Genomic DNA, 18,099 nt, shown 5'->3' on the forward strand with positions numbered 1-18,099 from the left:
TTAGGAAAACCGAATACTCGATTTATCTATACTATTCTCTACACAAAATCGTTTTCAAATTCTTAACAAATACTTTGCACTTAAAAATAAAAAAAACTTTTTTTTTCAAACTATTTTCTCAACAAGACAACTATATAGATTTAAAAAAAGAAATCAGTGCCATATAATAAATATTAAATTTGATTAGAAGTGATCTACCTTGTTTGCTTTTTTTTACATAAAAAACAACATTGTGGGGCACACTGTACTGCATTCTTTAAATCAATATGTACTTGTTCTGGACTTACTCGCTGCGTATGTTTTTAAATAAAGTACTTGTTTACTTTGTCGTGAAAAATAGCAGAGCTGCTGCCTAAATATATAGGTCATTCCATTCACACTCATTCAGAGTTATGACTGATTGCCATTTTTGTAAACAACTTAGTAGTTTTCCGCATATGAGTCCGAAATGACACGTTCCCAATCTTCGCTGTGGACTATCCAACTATTTTTGCTCCTAACGGCTGCTCTTGCATCTGGTCAGAATTATTGTGACCCGGCCCTATGTCCGAATGGCCGACATGTGGCCTGTCAGAGCAGCGGAGTAAGTTTCTCTACCAAGAAAAAATATTTTTGAAAAATCTTAAGAACTTATTTTGATCAAATTTTCCGAATTTTACCCATCTTGTCTGTTGTTAAGTGTATTGGTCTAACTATAACTGAAGAATTCGCGCGGATAACAGACAGTTTGGGTTGAAATATGACACTGATCTTTGTTCTCGTTTAAAATTGCCAGTTTGTTGCTGCCCAGATTACAAATAAGTAGGCTATTTTTGCAAAAATAAAAATAAAAAAAGTTTATTTTGTAAGATACTTAAAAACAAAATTATAAAAAAAAGTAATATTTCTGGTTTAAAAAAGATCGGAAATCATCGATCGGATACTTTAAAGCAAAATTATTAACAAAAGTTTTATTTCTGGTTAAAAAATATGGGAAATCAGTGCCATATTTCCTCGTAGTGTAACTTCGTCTCGCGAATTCTTCAGCACCAAAGATAATATAAACTATTATATGGTCTTTGTCAGCACTCAATGATTCAAAGCTAGAAAGTCCATAAAGTACAAAATTGAAATCGAAATATAATTGAAATAAACTGATTTTGGTTAACTTCCAAACGCCTGAAACAGCGCTTCGTGAGCGGTTGCAGCGGGGAGTTTGTTGCAGTGGATCCCCAAATCCCGCTGATCCTGCAGCTGCACAACGAGCGCCGCAACCTGATGGCAGGCGGCGGAGTGAGTGGCTTCCCCAGCGCAGGGCACATGGGCACCATGGCCTGGGATGCGTCTCTGGCCCAACTGGCCGCCTACAATGCGCTGCAGTGCCGCATGGCCCACGACGAGTGCAGGAACACCAACACATATCGCTATGCGGGCCAGAACCTCAGCATTCTCTTCACCCGGAACGTGGAGGTGGCAGTCTTTCTGCGCCAAAGAATTGCAGCCTGGTTCGATGAGAATCGCGATGCCACGAGTGCGGATATGGAGAATTACCAGATGCGGGGTGGACCGTGAGTACTTTGCATTACCAAAGAGGTCTGTAAACGATGCATCCTGCATTCTGCGCAGGTGCAGCTGATTCATCGTTTACAACTGTCAAATTTGCCTCGGTTATATCATATAATATATGTATGTATATTTATTTCAGGGCAATCGGACATTTTACCACCATGGTGAACGAACGCAATAATAGAGTGGGCTGTGCCATCGCGCGTTTTACAGACTCCAATGGGGTACAGGCCACCCTGCTGGCCTGCAACTATGCGGTGACGAATGTCCTGAACAACCCAGTCTATAGGGCGGGTCCTGCCGCCTCAGAGTGTACAACAGGTCGGAACTCCAACTATCCCAATCTCTGCTCCCCGAACGAGGTCTACAACTACAACCAGTGGTCGGGATGATAAAGCTAGTCTTATCCAGGAGGGGTTCGAGAATCGTCTTACCAATTCTCTGCATTTCGAAAACGTCTTTGGTTGGAAGAGTATTCTGTGACATTCCCCATTTAAAGACCTGTATTCTGCAAACCATCAAGAATAAATGAACTGGCCCTTTTTAAGCTCCCTTACTTAAATAACCAAAAGAATATGCTTGGTTTTCCCAAAGAAACGTTCGAAGTAGACCAAATTCTTATGGAAATTTCCATTTGGCATCAACCAAGTTGGCCATGGTTATTTATTCCTCGTTGGGCTCCACTTTAAGGGTAAGAGTACATTTAATATAGTTGTGACCAGCCACTAAGATCTCATTGGGCACAACAATGGTACCGCAGGCCCGACGGGTTTTGTTATTTTCCCCGCTTGAACCTTCGTCCCCGGATGCCACAGCCGAAGTAGGGACTTCTATTACCACTTCAGCAACAGTGCGCATAGGCTCCTTTGGAGGATTGTCGGGTGTTTGGTTACGCTTGCGATCACGCTCGTTCCTCAAGCGATAAAAGGCCTTCTTTCTCTGCGTTAGAGACCACTTCTTCCAATCCTTTGGCATCTTCCTATTTAAGAAATTATAAATAAAACAAAAGAGCAAAGCTATCATTTTGTTTGGCAACACTTACTGCAAAGTGCGCCCTGTATCGGTTGCCACAAATTCAGAGCTTGTTCCCCCGGATTCCATGGCCGATTCCTGGCGTTCTAAGTTCTTAAAGTAGTTCATCATTTCCCTAGACATTAATAAACGAAAATTGTTTATTTATTTAGAGCTATATTTTTTAGGGCACACTTTTAGATGTGGTTTGTAGAAGTGAGCCTGAACGAATAAAAGTCGAACAGGAAACTTCTGGCACTTGAATGACATTTGACATGTATTTCAAGGCCCTCTTATTTATGAAAAATTAAAAACTAGTTAATTTATGGCTCCCAAACAGCAAATATGTGCCTTAAATAAGCCAAATAGTTCACTTACTCGTTGCCGTCTGTATCGGATTCCACATCATCAGTAGTGGATCCCTCACTCGCGGTTGTCATAGCCGAATCAGCTTCTAGATCCAGGCGTTCGAAGTTGTTACCGCGGTTCATCATTTGCCTAGGCATTAATAAAATAAAAATTGTTTATTTATTAAGGGCACAATTTTAGATGTGGTTTGTAGCACAGCCGGATTGAAAGTGAGCCTGAGCCCGAATAAAAAATCAAACAGGAAACATTTGACATTTATTGCAAAGCCCTCTTATTTATGAAAAATTATTAAAACAAGTTCTGGTACCCAAATCATTCAGACAAAAAATAAATTACACTTAATACACTTGGAAATACTTACTGCGGATTGCGGAATGAACCAGATGACGCAAAAAAGGAATTGTATAATTCGCTCACGGTATCCCTAGGCGAAACACCTTCCGACTTGAAGCGCTTTGAGTTGTTACCGCGGTTCATAATTTCCCTAGAAGTTGGTAAACAAAATTTGTTTTATTTATTTAGTTATTTTTTGAGGGCGCACTTTTAGATGTGGTTTGTAGCACAGCCGGATTGCAAGTGAGCCTGGACGAATGAAAGTCGAAAAGGAAATGTTTGGCACTTGAATGACATTTGACATTTATTTCAAGGCCCTCTTATTTATGAAAAATGTATTAAACTAGTTAATTTATAGCACCCAAACAAAGCAAGCATATATTTACGATTTATTTACGATAGGTATTGATGAGAACAATACTTTTTTTCTGTAAGAGCCACAGTTTTGGGCGGCTTGTGGGCGTTGGAGTGGGCATGGCACCCTGACGAAACAAACATACGCTGCGCAGGAATCTCTAGAATCTGTATGCCTAATGCCAGTATAGCACCTTTTATAGTTTCCGAGATCACATACGGACAGACGGACATGGCTAAAACGACTCGGCTTGTGATCCTGATCAAGAATATATATACTTTATGGGGTCAGAAACACTTGCTTCTACCTGTTATGCTAAAAAAAAATCCCTTAAATTCAAAAAGTGGGAGACCCATGAAATAGGATAGTCTCCTCGCTATGCCTTTAAATCCTTCCTATTTCAGAAATTACACATAATACACTTGGAAACACTTACTGGGAATAGCGGTCTCCATGTAATTCCTCATTTTCAGAGGTGGAATCATCGTCCCCGAATGCCATAGCCGAATTACGTACTTCTACCGGTTTGGCTACAGTGCGCATATCCCCACGCTTCTTGCGACCGAACTTGCGACCAACTTGTTTCATCTTTGAAGACATTTCCGGGGCCGAATTGTATCTTTCGCCGTCGTAGCTCATACGCGGAAAAGATACTGAATTGAAGCGTTTGGGGTTATTACCACGGTTCATCATTTTCCTAGAAATAATAAATAAAAATTGTTTTTTTTTTTTTATTTAGAGTTATTTTAAACGGGAAACATTTGACATTTATTTCAAAGCCCTCTTACGTATGAAAAATTTAAAAACGAGTTAATTGAGAGTACCCACACACAGCAAACCCATAAACCTAGGGAAACCCATAAAATAGGATGGGATCTTTGATAGACTAGGAATAGTACTCCAATTCCTTTCACTCCTTCCTATTTCAGAAATTACTCTTGGAATAATTGCAAACACTTACGGCGCATTGCGGCCTGCATTGGATGCCTCATAATCAGAGTTGGATCCCTCACTCCCGGATGCCATAGCCATAGATTTCTCGCGTTCGAAGTTGTTTCCGCGGTTCATCATTTTCTTCCTATTTAAGAAATTATAGCAAACAAAAGAGCTACGCGACAATTTTGTTTCGAGATCTTACTGCGACTTGCGGTAATCGTCGGAATGCACACTTATATCATGTACGGTTTTGGAGCGTTTTAAGTTTTTTCCGCGATTCATTTTTATTTTCCTAGGAATTAATAAACGAAAATGATTTTACTTTTTTTGAGGTTTTTTTTAAAATTCACAATTTTAGAGGTTTTTAAGTTTTTTTTTTGATAGCACAATTTTAGATGTGGTTTGTAGCACAGCCGGATTGCAAGTGAGCCTGAGCAAGTAAGAAGTCGAACAGGAAGCGCTTTGCCCCTGAATGACGTTTGACATTTATTTCAACGCCCTCTTATTTATAAAAAATTTAAAAACTAGTTGTTAATTATTTATGGCACCCAAGCACAGCAATTAGGTGCCTTCAATAAGCCTAATCATTCAGAAAAAAATATTGTTTGAAAAGTTTAATAAAAAACTGCAAAAAACCCCCTTAAATTCAAAAAATGGGAAACCCATGAAATCGGTTGGGGTATTCGCTAGACTGGGTCTAGGCGGTTGTACTCGCTATGCCAGGAGGGAGTCTCCGCTAGGTCAGACTTTCACCTGTCTATCGATAGGTAGACTCGATATCAACATATCGATATTAAAATCGTCTTTAACAATTCGATTTCAACAAAAACCATGGCCAAATCCATGTATATTTTTACTTTTCGGTGTAATTTGGTATATTTGGACATGGGGTAGGCCTGTCAAAAAACGAAGACTGTGCAACATTATGTTTGTGTGCGCGATATGTCAGGCGTGTGTCTCCGCTAGGTCACCGAAGACACGATTCTGTGTGCATGGCGTTATCGATGTTCCAAAAGTATCCGGGTATCGATGATGACATCGATGTTGCCCCACCGCTAGCGTTCGTGTTTTATTTTTCTCAACTCAACGGCTGAAATAACGGTTGAACAATGGCGAAGAGTGTCGGTGGTGCGTGCGCGCTAATTGCGATCCTTTTGGCCATACTCTGCGGTGCATCGGGCCTGTGTAAGTGCAATCTTTAGTTGGCCGCCAGCTGGCCATTAAACGGAATGAAAACACTCGTCTTCACCTTTCCGCCATCTCTCTTTTGTTTTATCATATCTCTCTTTTACCCACCTCGCTGGTGTGCGTATGTGTCTGTGTGTGTGTGTGTGTGTGTAAGTGAGTGCGAGTGTGTGAGTGTTGGCTGTAAATCTGGTTGTTATTTTCTTGTACGCTACGCAGTTTGAAAATCTCGAAAAGTCCAACAAAAGGCGAAGAAATACCTGAAAAAAAAACGATGGGCAAAGGGGGAGGGCCATGCACATATGGCCAGTTTTCTGGGGGTGTATTTATATATTAACAGCCTGTTGTTTGTACACAAAGTCCACAAAAAGCCAAAAGACAAATACATCATGACAGTGGCGGGGGGATCACCAAAGGGGGGGCAATGGCCATCGGTACTTTTTCGTATGGTGAAATTTACCGCTGCCATGTTGTAGCATTTTTTTCTGCTTTTTTTTCCTCGTGTGCTGGCACATCAAATGCGTTAATTGACAACAACGAAAAGCCAAATGTTCGAGTGTGAAAATAGGCAACGTCCTGTGGAATGAGGCCCCCCTATTCAACGAAATAAAACCAACTCCCACCGCCACTGGCTTTTTATTTTTGAGTTTTGTTTTGTGCGACGCGCTCATTTGCGCCATGCTCCACTTAACGTGCAACAATTTTCCATCTGCGACGTCGCCGTCAGGCGAACAACCTGCATATATCAATTGAAATCGCTGATTAAGGCGCAAAGCTCATTGTTTTTGTCGCAATTTGCAATTGAAACGCTGGAGCTGAACAAAAAAAAAAATTAAACCTCGCTCTGGCAACTCTCTGGCCACCGTTAATTTCGCTTTCGCGCGTTTACTGCGACAGGTGGCAACTTTGCTCGCCGGCTAACGGCACTTTTTAAGTTTTTCCCCAAAAAAAAAAAGAAGGAAAACGGGGGAAAATCGCTTACGTAACGGGTAATACCACCCATCTACCGCCCAGTTTGCACAGTTTCAGTTATTTCCGTCTTGTTTATTCAGTTTGTGCGACATTTAGCTTTCTTTGTCTGCTTATCGGCTCATTTACTCAGTTATTTACTCACTTATTTATCGCCAGCAAACCATCAGTTAAAGTGCATTGCCTATCTGCGTGGCCAACTTATGTGCCGTTCACACTGCTCCCTTCTTTCGGTGTGAGAACAGGTGTATTTTCCTGCAATTTGCCTGGGGAAGAAAAACTACGGCCTTATGACACTGGCTTAACAATCTAAAAACATGCTGGATTTATTAAAAAAAAAATTACCAGCCTATAGGCTATACAATATCTGTAAAGGCCATATGTCACTTGTCTTAAATAAATTTCAAAAAGTCATATTAACCTAAACAGGATTTTCCCTAGGTTGGCAAGACTTTTTAAAATTATTACACGGCCCTATAACGTGTATGTTTTGACCTAATATATAAAATTCCCTTATTTTCTGGGTTCCTAGCTGTTTTTTTTTTTAGTTAAAGTCCGTGTCATAAGGTCATAAACACCAATGCCTTGATTAATTACCCTTAACTATGTTAACATGTCCAGCTATTTGCAAAATAAAGTTGTTTACTCCTTACCAACTGACTGATTGTATGATTTTTCAGACAACCTCACGTCTAAAAAAAAACGTTTCACAAAGATAAAAGATATTTTTTCTTATCAGGTTTGATTATTCACGCCTTCCCAACAAGCACTACGTCTTTGTTTGTTTTGGTCTTGCAAATAATGTTCAGCCCAGAAGCCAACAAAAGTCAATTAAAATCGATATTCAAAAGGTGGCTTAAAGGAAAAGCAAACCCGTGCTCCCCTGCTATCAGCAGAAACCCGCATTAGGACCACTATCAGATAAACCCGCGTTTGGCCCAAATCGCAAAGACTCGCATATCTGCAGCGGAATTCCAATTGTAATTTCGCTGCCCACTCTCTCCATTGCATTTACATCTGGCGTCAGTCCGCTACTGGCACCACCGCTTATCAAGGGCACTCGCTGATTGCTCCAATCTCTGGAAGCTGGCTTCTGTCCACTGGCATCATCCGGGCACACCCCTCCCTCCCGTTCTGCAGCTCGCCAATCTGCTCTGGATCACCCAACCCCGCCGCTTATCCGGCACTCCTAAGTAATGACTAGTTGAGGATCTAAACATGCATACATAAGCCTGGGAATACTGAAATTCCAGGAATTACAAAGAAAATGAATAGATATTGCCTAGCTATTCTCAACTCTAAGCACTCAGTGAGTGTTTCTCACTATCAGTGTTTATAAATTCCTGTTAAATAATTTAATAGTAGGTTACACATGAGTTCGATCTATTATCGACAGTGTATAGATTGTTTGTTGTTCGGGGAAAAATATTTAAACGATTTGTGTTAATACTGAACGTAATCGTATGAAATGGGAATACATTTATATGCAGTCTAGTAAAATGCAAACAATCTTAAGCAACAAGTAATGGATTTTACCCAACAAAGTCTGATTGAAAACGTGAAACATCCCAACATGATTCCCCATCCAAGACGTGTTTTTCCCAATTCGGTTATCTACCAATTTCCGTTGTTTACTTAAAGCCGGGTGTCAAAAATGTCAGGTCAGCAACTCTGATGACTGATGACTATACAGACTAAGCAATTTCTTCCCAACCAAAGGAAACTACACGAGACCTCGGGTGAGAAAGGTACAACAGGTTATCTTTGGTAAATGATATTTCTGATGTGGTGTGCTTTAAAACAGGTTTCTTCGATGGGGGCTGTTTCTATTTGAAATATTTGCATGACCTCTTCACATGTCACTTCAGTTTTAGAGTTTTTAAAATAAAAGAATGACAGATTGAACCAAAAATCAGGACTAAGCTGCTGAATAGAGTTCATGCTGCGTATTTCTTATTCATGGAAGTTTAAAGACCCCAACTGTAGCCCTCGATGGAACCAAACAACTGCGACCCATTGTGGATCCGCAAGATCTGCGCATTTCGACAAATGCATCTTTTGTCAATGTTTCTCTTGGCCATGGGAAGATCATTAGCACCAGATCGCCATCATCATCATGATCTGGTTGCCCTGTCGTTCGTTTCTCGGAATAAAAAGCTGCAGCTTTCCACCGATTTGCCTCGCGGTGAAAAGGGGTAAAGGAGGGGCTGATAAGCTTTTCCGGCTAACGGGGTCAGAAGAACTGTTAGTGCCTTGGCACTCCGGCCACGTCTGTAGAGTAGAAACAACGGATACGAATGCACGGCATTGGGTACACAGAAAAAATAGGAGGACCAGAAACCACTATATAAATTGCTTATGCTCGAAAACAACAACAAAATGGTATAATGGAAATAAGACAAAAAAAAAGTTTAATATACAAAATTCTATTAGGCAACGGTGGGTATTGGACTCTGACTGTATGTTTTATGGGAATATAAATTGTATCCCAACTTAACAAAAACATATGAATTGCATACTAACAATTTATTTTTATTTTTATGAGTCTCTAGTGATGATAAAAAGTGGTGATTTTGTAATTACTATGTCTCATAAACATTTCTAAAGACGTGTTAGAATTTTTTTTACAAAAACATTAAAATAGAAAAATACAGCATAGTGGATAATGTTAGTGAACGAGATAGGAAACTAGTGACGAACGAACCTTTATTTTATATTTGAGGAAATAAAAAATCTATTTTCTTACATAGATTAGGTTATTAAATATTTTATTTCGAACTTTCTATCTCGATATTTCTTAAGATGTGTAAATGTGCCCATTAGATATTATTCACGCGTATTCAGTATATATTGTTTTTCCCGGTGTAGTTGGGTTCGTGTACGTGTTCTACCGACCGTTAATTAACTGGACAAGTTCAGGTAAAAGCGTGCGACGCAAATTGCCCGTCGAAGCGTCGGTGCAAGGCAGGCGTTTTTAGGGAAACGCTGATAAACTCGTCACCGCCCCTGACGAACCGCTAATCAGTGAGATGCAGGTGGAAATTATGGAGTGGTAATATAGTTTAAATAAGTTCAAAAGGGAAAACAAATCAGCAAACAGAGCAAACTTAAGTTGCATTACCTAATGTTCTAGCATCATTAATAAAATCTTTAGCGCTTTTTATAGAAGGTACACGTCAAAGGTGTACAGCCAATTAAATTTGAGCAAAAAACATTAAATTTGATTTGATAAAGTTCTAAGAAATACGTATAAAAACGTAGCAATACTTATACTTATATATGTACTTACGTGTTCTTATCGAACAAATGTTTCGACGTTTATTTCGATTCTCGAGTTCAATGTCAAATGGTTCATCAATGCAAATTTATTGTCAAAACATGGTTCAAAATATGTTGCATAACCGAATTGAGTATGTTTCGCTTGCTTTGCAAATGTATATTTCGTCAATAATAATTTTCACAAGTCATACAAAAATGTCGACTTATGTATGCCATTGCACATAAGTAACAAAAAAAATTCTACAAAAAATTCCACTCCTCGCATATTTCAATAAATCTTTTATGGACGGTTAAAAAACCATTTAATATTTGGTTGTGTTGGTGGCGGTAAAAAGTCTCTAAATACATAAAAATGTCTTGCTGTTGATAACGAACACTTCTGTTCTTGCAGTAAAAAAAAATGAAAGCCTCAGCAAAAATTGAAATTGGAGAGAAATCCAAACAAAAATATTGAAGAAATGTTTAGGTTCCGGCAAGAATCTTGTTCGAAATGACTATTTTTTCGATAGAAGGTACCACCTAAGCATTTTGGATGACAAAGTTGAGAAAGACTATTGTTTTTGCTATCGATACGATCGACTTTCATTGATTCATTCGTCCTTCACACCTTGTTTTGCAACCAATACTAACCAGAAGCGACAATTAATGATCTTCCCAAAAGTGGGTCACTGTGCAAATTATGCGCCCCACTTGTGGTCTTCTTTGGGTTCTCCAGGGGTCGTTATCATCATGACAGCCCAAACAAAACCACACTGAGAAACATATACCAGTACCATTTGATATACATACAATATATTTAATCAAAATCTTTAAATATCATTTCAAAACAAAAGCAAATTGAGATGGAAATACGACGCAGGCATTGTTAGTTATTTCTCTACGGAGTGAGATATTAAAAAGGCGAATCGGTTTTCAATCAAGTATCGCATAAATTTACGCCAATTATTTCAACGACCATAACAGAAACCCTGGGGAAAGACTACAAACCGCCACTTACAGCAATTAACACCGGGTTCAATTGGATCGGCGTCACGCGAATGTGGATCGCTTGGTTGGAGGAGGGTTTTTGGGGGCGGTGAGAGTGGCCGTATTGGGTGGCGGGTCGAGTGGGCTGTGGGTTGTGGGGTGGCAGGTGACGTTGCCGATAGATGTGCATGTCATCTCGCTGAGGTCGTGTCGAGTCATTTGCACCGAATAGTTATAAATAGAAAAGTTATGATAATGTCAATCGTCTGTGTAACTGGGTTCCAGTCAGTGGATTTTCCAAAACAATTATTCCCCTAACATTATTCATTTTGCTAGAAATTATACTACAATTTGAAGATAACCCAAGCTTACAAACAATTTTAAAAAATATATACATTATTTTTCTGTCGAACTTGTTCGCTTTTATAGTATAATACAATATTATTAAACCCATTTTATAAATGTGTTGTGGTTTAGATTCGTGTACATTGTTTTTCACACTGTAAATAAATGTGCTTCATGTTTTGAACATATGTTTCACTTTGTGAAGCATGGCAAGTGCGCAGGCTAACGAGGCAAAGCGAAAGTCTCACGGGTGAGTGGTGTCAAAGCCCTGGCGAAAGTGCTTGAATACCATTTATCTGGATAACAAAAATAACATTGTCTGTGAAGCTGACCGCAAAGAATTCGGTTATCATTGCATTTACATTAGTTACAAATGAGATTGTGAAATAAGTATTAATCCATAGGACTTTTAACATTTGACTACAATATTTTATAACTGTTTGGATTGTTTTATCGTATGGCTTTTGCTTTAATCAAATGTAAAACTTTGGTTCATTTGCATATCTACAGATATAGAGACAAGTTTTCAGGCCTAAATCAGATTGCAACATAAGTATTAAACTTATTTGAATAATTAATCTTCAAATGGATTCCGGACAGAATTATGGCTTGTCTCTAATTAAATGTATAACTTTGATTCACAAGGACTCTTACAGATAGCCACATTTGCAAAGCATTTACATTAGTTCCAAATTAGATTGCAATATGAATATTAAACTAGTAAATCACATGTTTAAACAAGTTTAGAATGGAATGAGGTCATAATACGATTGTTTTATCTTGTGTCTAATGCTGTTTCATATGTTATATCCTCGTTGGGCGATGGATACCAATTGTAAGCCAATCAATCACGGCCAACATTCGGTCAGTCCAAAGTAGTGAGCAGTTTTGCTCGGCATCTTGCTGAAGCTAGGGCAATTGCAATCGATATCGTTTGTTTAAGGGTATGCATGTGCCTACCAGCCGCCCCCCCGGAGTCCCCTGAAACCCCGAAGATCTAAAAACCAACTCACCCACAAACCGCCCACCGCTGACCGCATATTGCAATTGTTGTTGTAATTGCAATAGGGCTGTCGACAATCGTCTTTGATGTGCCATTGTGGTATTCGTACAAGTACATATGTGCATTGTACATATGTCAGCACATGTGAGAATGGAAATAGAAAATCAATATCGAGGGGGGGGCTTCAAATAACAGCTGGCTTAATTGCAAAGCAAGCTAATGGGCACGCAAATGAGCACGAAATGTGGTTGTAGCCCTACGAATGTCCTGGCGAAGGTCCAACATGCCAGGACATCCAGTTGACTTGGGCGACATGCTGAGGTTTTGATTGCAAAACATTGCTTATGACTCAGAGCCGTTCAAATCATTTGGATATTTCACTTGAAATACCATGGTTTCAAAATCCCCAAATGGTTGCTTGCAAGTTTAACCTCCAAGCAATCTCGTCAGCTCATCCCTAACGACTTTATAGCAATAGTGGAATTTTTATTGATTTTTAAAATTTATTTAAAAGAAATTGCTCCACAAGAAACACAAGTTCTCACTCTATTTCACCGACCCAACCAACTATAATCTCCTTAATTAAATTAATTAATTAAGTTAATTTAATGGAATTTTAAACTAAATCTAAGCGTAGCCCTTACTTTAAAAGTTCTAACAGTTTCTGACCTATTCGCCTGCTTTTCTCATTCACAGCGAAACGGGATACATACGAGATTCTAGACACAAAACTGCCGGTCCTTGATACATATGGGGTGGTGCCACTTCCAACGGATAAGCTGCACCGCCAGAGGCGGGCCCTTGCGGTGGATGCGAAGTCGGTCGCTAAACTGGAGACGGGCGAGCCCGTCAATGCCACAGCGGAAGTTGGAGCGGCAGTCGGAGCTGCAACTGGAGCCGCAGGTGCGACTGCGATGACCATGGTGACCACCGTGGACAACAAGACAGCAGTCGGCGGCAGTGTGTCCTACAACGTGCACAAGGTCGGAGTCAATGGGACCGGACAGCGCAAGACATACAGTGACGTGGTCGCTGCTTCGGCCCCCATTTCCAACATTACTACCAACCCAATCAATGTGGCCCCCAAGAAGCAGACCCTGTTGGCCCAGTCAAGCTATCCTAAGAAGGTGGCACCATCCGGCGTTGCCGCCACAATCAGCACGGATAGCTCGGCGGCGGACATTGACGTGGATGTGGCCAAAGTCGATGTGCCCGAGGACGAGATCTACAAGGCGGAGAAGAACGCGTCGGTGGTGCGCAACGAGGACACCCACGAATACTATAAGAGCGTGCTCTACGTCAGCGACGAGGAGATGGCTTCGCTGTGGCAGGAACTGAAGAAGACGCCCCAGAACGACATGCTCTCCTCGTCCCACCGACGGGCCATGACCGTGGAGCTCAAGTTCGATTTCCCCTTCTACGGCCACTATGTGCGCAATATCACGGTGGCCACCGGCGGATTCCTGTACACTGGCGAGTACGTCCACTCCTGGCTGGCGGCCACCCAGTACATCGCCCCTCTGATGGCCAACTTCGACACGAGCATATCCAACGACTCGTTTGTCCGAGTCCAAGACAACGGTGAGTTCACGCTACCGGCATTCTCATGATATTGTTATTGTTTCAATGTCGAAATTCATAAGCGGAAACCATGCTAAAATTAAAATATCGTTGCTATTGTTTTGAAACCCAGAACAAATTTAATCAAATGTACATTCCACTGAATCCTCTTAAATATTTATATATCAATTTAATTTTACTAGAATTTGTCATTGAGTAAAACCGGACTTCTTTGAAAGATTAGAGCGTTTCTATCGCTTTGTTTCGCTTACACTCAATATTTAGCATTATATTTGTACATTCAGGGAAAAATATGCGTATTTCCATGTCAATTTAAGAACGAACGATAAGACAGCTGTTTTTTCTTCTCAATCTCACTAGAAAGCTAAATTCTTTTTAAATTAAACAACACCCAAATTGATCTGCCAATGGTGTTGAATAATTGTTATTTTTTGCATGCAGTGGGGTAGCTAATATTATATTATATTATCATGTCCATTTTGTAATGAAAAATATGATATTTTCAGGGACCGCCTTCACCGCCGTGTGGGAGAATGTGACGCTGCAGGATAAGCCGGATTTCGGCAAGTTCACGTTCAGCGTGACGCTGCACCAGAGCGGCGACGTCGTCTTCGCCTACTTGCAGGTGCCCACGCACATTAACTCTATTCAGGACAAGGAGCATCCGGTCAAGGTGGGCCTCTCCGACGCCTATATCATCGACAAACAGCTTTACTGTGAGTATTCGTTATTTGGTTGTTGTGCCTCAAAATCTCATCAATATCCCTTTGCCAGTTGTCCGCCGAAAGACAATCTACGAGTACCACCGAGTCACCTTCCAGCAGCATGAGATCATCAACAACACTATCATCAAGCTGACAGCCCAGCCCACCTGTCTTGGCTACAGTGACTGTAATGCGTGCATCAATCACAACACTACGTTTACGGTGAGTACGGAGCTCTCAACTCCGGCCCGAGATGGGTTCACCAGCTAATTCCGTTTCCAATTCCGATTTTGCAGTGCCTCTGGTGCTCGGCACTGAATCGCTGCTCCACGGGCACCGACCGCAAGAAGCATGAGTGGATCCAAAAGGGTAAGAGCTGCTCAGTCGCGAGTCTACTAACAAGCGGATCTAACTGTATGATTTGATTCCAGGATGTGAGACTGCCGCCATCCGTGTGAACAGTTCGTGTCCGGCGCTCGGCGAGAAGGGAAATAATGCAGCCCAAATGAAAGACGGAACCGCCAACAGTGGTGCGGGCAGTGCGAGTAGCGCCACGACGGCGCCCACCGGCTCCTCCACTCCGGTGACGGAGCCCACCGTTATCAGTACGCGGGCACCGCATGCCACCGCCCAGTCGAAGCCGGGGATGGAGGCCGCCAGTGGCGTCCATATGGACGGCAAAATCGGAACGGCCGATCTTTCGCATGCGGAGGCGGAAAACAAGAGCGTGGGCGTGGCCTTTGGCTTCATGGTGCCCATCTGCCTGGTGTTCGCCGTGACGCTGTGGCTCTTCTACGCGTACCGCAATCCGCACACCAAGAGCGGCCAGCTGCTCATCCAGGTGAGTCCTTTTCTCAGACCGTTTATGCCATGCTTTTCACGGATACTCAATTGTTATCTTGCGCCTTTCTCCCAATTACATGCAGTCCAAGCATTTACACCAGGTTTGTCGATCCAGAGTGAACCATTGTCAGCATGCTACTTCAATTTATTTTTGAGTCCTACTAAGATTTATTGTATTTTACAAACGATTTTGAAATGAGGATTATTGTGTTATACACCTTAGAAGATGGTTTCCGACTCGCTTGATATTTTGTATGTCTTAAATGCAATATTTCATATTTTTGTTTAGTTTAATTTTATATTATTTCCGTAAATACAAAATATTAATTTGGATTTTGAAAATACTCGTTATTTTAGGGATTTGAAAAAGCAGTTAACATGCAATTTAATTTTTAGCTTTATTTATTCTCTGGTTGCAAAATACCAGTTACTAGTTATTGAATACTTGTAAATTGACTCTAAACTTGAGATTGTCTTGTATGTAACTCAATAGTTGGGATTCGAATCGCTTGATAGCCTTGTATGCCTTAAATGCCATATTTCATATTTTTCATTAGTTTCAATATTATTTATTATATTTTTTTTAATGCAAAATATTAAATAGATTTTCTTACTTTAAAGATTTGAGAAGCAGTATATATAAAATGTAATGTTATAGATTTTTGTATTCTCTGGTTGCAAAATATTAGTTTTAGTTTCTTTAAATACTTGTAGTTAATATATGTACAAATGTGACTGCTGAACCATACTAATCGCTACTTTCTCCACAGTTCCGTCCCAGCCAGTGGTCATGGAGGCGTGGCGAGGCCCGCTACACGGCGGCCACGATACACATGTAGGGGGTGATCGCCGGAGACGTAGAGGGGTACATAGATCGCGAGACGTGGGAGGGAGCTGCAGCAAAACCGACGGAGAACCAACCAACCTAACCCCAACCCAAATCCCTGATGGAGCAGTGTCGTAGACTGGGAACTGATTTTTACAACACGAACTAAATCAAGGAATCGCGGAAAGTGCCAAGAGCATTCCTGTATTTTAATTAAATTTTAACCCGCTTATAATGTGATGTTCCATTTCCATTGTCCACAAGTCATATGACAGATTTTGAACTGATTGTTGAGATTTAGCTCAGAACGCTGCCGAAGATGAAACTAAAAGCAATCTACATGCATATATATATTTAGTAGTCCCAGAGCCCAAGTTCCTGAGTCCCAGTCACCCGAAACCAACTGCTCAAAACCATAATATAAAGGAAAAGACAAGAAACAAGACAACAAAGACGACTGGCAACAACAGCATGAAGTGATCCTGTAAATGTATCTTTTTTACCTTTTTACCGTTTCCGTAACCGTACCGCCAGCCCCAAGAAAAACCAGCATACCCCCAGAAGGACAACTATGTATATTGTATAACTCTCAGACCAACGGCTCCCACCAGGCCACGCACACATACCTTACACCATACACCTTACACCACGATATACCTTATACCTAATACCCAAAGCACCCTTAACACACACACACACAACACACACCACTGACACAGGGCGAAGTGCTTTCAATTGTTTCATAGTTCAATTTTTTTGTTTAGGGTTTTTTGTATCTTACTCTGTATTCTGTAATCCGTACTCTGTACTCCACCAACAAGCCTGAAAAAAAAAAAGAATACCGAGGAAGGGCTGTATATTTTTTGTGTGCGTGCGCGTTTTGCTGGACTCTTCGCCAAAAGTTCTTCCTCAGTCTGTGTAATTTTTTTTGTTCGTTTGTTTTATTTTAAGTGTGTGTAGCTTGGGAAGCAATTACGGGATAAATGTATTACTGTGAACACTCGGCGCAGTTTTTCATACTGTATTATACGCGATTTGTATGAAAGTTTTATGTGTGTATATGCGTGCACGGAAATCACATTTGTTTTTTTACGAGCACGCATCGCCCCTATTCTATATATATACGGATATACTTTATATATACATGGAGTATATCATGGATATATCCAAGAAAACCTCTTCTTTTTGTTAGTATTTTTTTCTATTAATTAATATTACAAATGAAAATGAAAACCAAGAAAATAAACTTATATATACAATAAAAGAATATAAAAATTATAACTAAAAGCGGTGTGCAAAGCTAAACTAAATACATAATTAACTAAGTAAGGGAGATTGGAACAAGGAGAGGAGATTAAAACATGTAATATCAATAACAGATTTAACAGAACCGAATTAAAACCCCAAGCATGCAAGCGACAACAACTAAGAAAATTGTATAACAATGTATTTTGATAAAGAAATTAAACTTGTATTTTAAGCTCTTCTTATGTATACATGATAATTTAAATAAAAAAAAACACTCGAAAATGAACCCAGCCTGGCTTTGTAATTGGGGAACTGCTAATCAATCACTAGAGGGCTTTCTTTTTTAGCTATCCTAACGTAAAATATTAAGGGCCAGTTTCTCGAGTCCCTGATAGCTGTCTGTCCGAAAAATCTGTAAATATAAATCGGTTTTCTAGACTTCTTGAAGTTATCCGAACGAGAAACAATGACAGAGTGCTGTTAATCACAAAATTGAGATGTAAGGTTGGTACTTTGATTATTGGATCAGCTGCTTAGGTTTTATTATGTTTGAGATTAAAACATCTTAATATGCTTTGTAAAATCAGCTGGGATTTTATCG

General features: G+C 40.3%; 3 protein-coding genes across 4 annotated transcripts; 2 read left to right on the plus strand and 1 right to left on the minus strand.

The window, feature by feature from the left end:
* The first annotated feature begins 448 nt into the window (after window positions 1-448).
* LOC119555839 (antigen 5 like allergen Cul n 1) lies at window positions 449-1,937 on the plus strand. The gene is made up of 3 exons (XM_037867467.1): window positions 449-583; window positions 1,168-1,547; window positions 1,685-1,937. Exons 1-3 carry the CDS (start codon window positions 449-451, stop codon window positions 1,935-1,937), a joined length of 768 nt encoding a protein of 255 aa, XP_037723395.1.
* Window positions 1,938-2,160: 223 nt separating this feature from the next.
* On the minus strand, window positions 2,161-4,979 carry LOC119557178. The gene is made up of 7 exons (XM_037869791.1): window positions 4,752-4,979; window positions 4,575-4,691; window positions 4,050-4,310; window positions 3,287-3,409; window positions 2,935-3,054; window positions 2,588-2,692; window positions 2,161-2,524 (listed from the first exon to the last, which is right to left on the minus strand). Exons 1-7 carry the CDS (start codon window positions 4,829-4,831, stop codon window positions 2,209-2,211), a joined length of 1,122 nt encoding a protein of 373 aa, XP_037725719.1. The 5' UTR covers window positions 4,832-4,979; the 3' UTR covers window positions 2,161-2,208.
* Window positions 4,980-5,578: 599 nt separating this feature from the next.
* Window positions 5,579-17,770, plus strand: LOC119556326 (plexin domain-containing protein 2). Of its 2 annotated transcripts, XM_037868414.1 has the most exons (8): window positions 5,579-5,734; window positions 12,993-13,877; window positions 14,384-14,593; window positions 14,652-14,803; window positions 14,878-14,950; window positions 15,013-15,422; window positions 15,508-15,525; window positions 16,195-17,770. In XM_037868414.1, the coding sequence occupies exons 1-8, from the start codon at window positions 5,659-5,661 to the stop codon at window positions 16,261-16,263; spliced, it is 1,893 nt and encodes a 630-aa protein (XP_037724342.1). In that variant the 5' UTR covers window positions 5,579-5,658; the 3' UTR covers window positions 16,264-17,770. The 2 variants fall into 2 exon arrangements, with proteins under 2 accessions (XP_037724342.1, XP_037724343.1); XM_037868415.1 differs by lacking the exon at window positions 15,508-15,525.
* The last annotated feature ends 329 nt before the right edge of the window (window positions 17,771-18,099 follow it).

This window comes from Drosophila subpulchrella, chromosome X, assembly GCF_014743375.2.
Source record: "Drosophila subpulchrella strain 33 F10 #4 breed RU33 chromosome X, RU_Dsub_v1.1 Primary Assembly, whole genome shotgun sequence".
NCBI classification, from domain to species: Eukaryota; Metazoa; Arthropoda; class Insecta; order Diptera; family Drosophilidae; genus Drosophila; species Drosophila subpulchrella.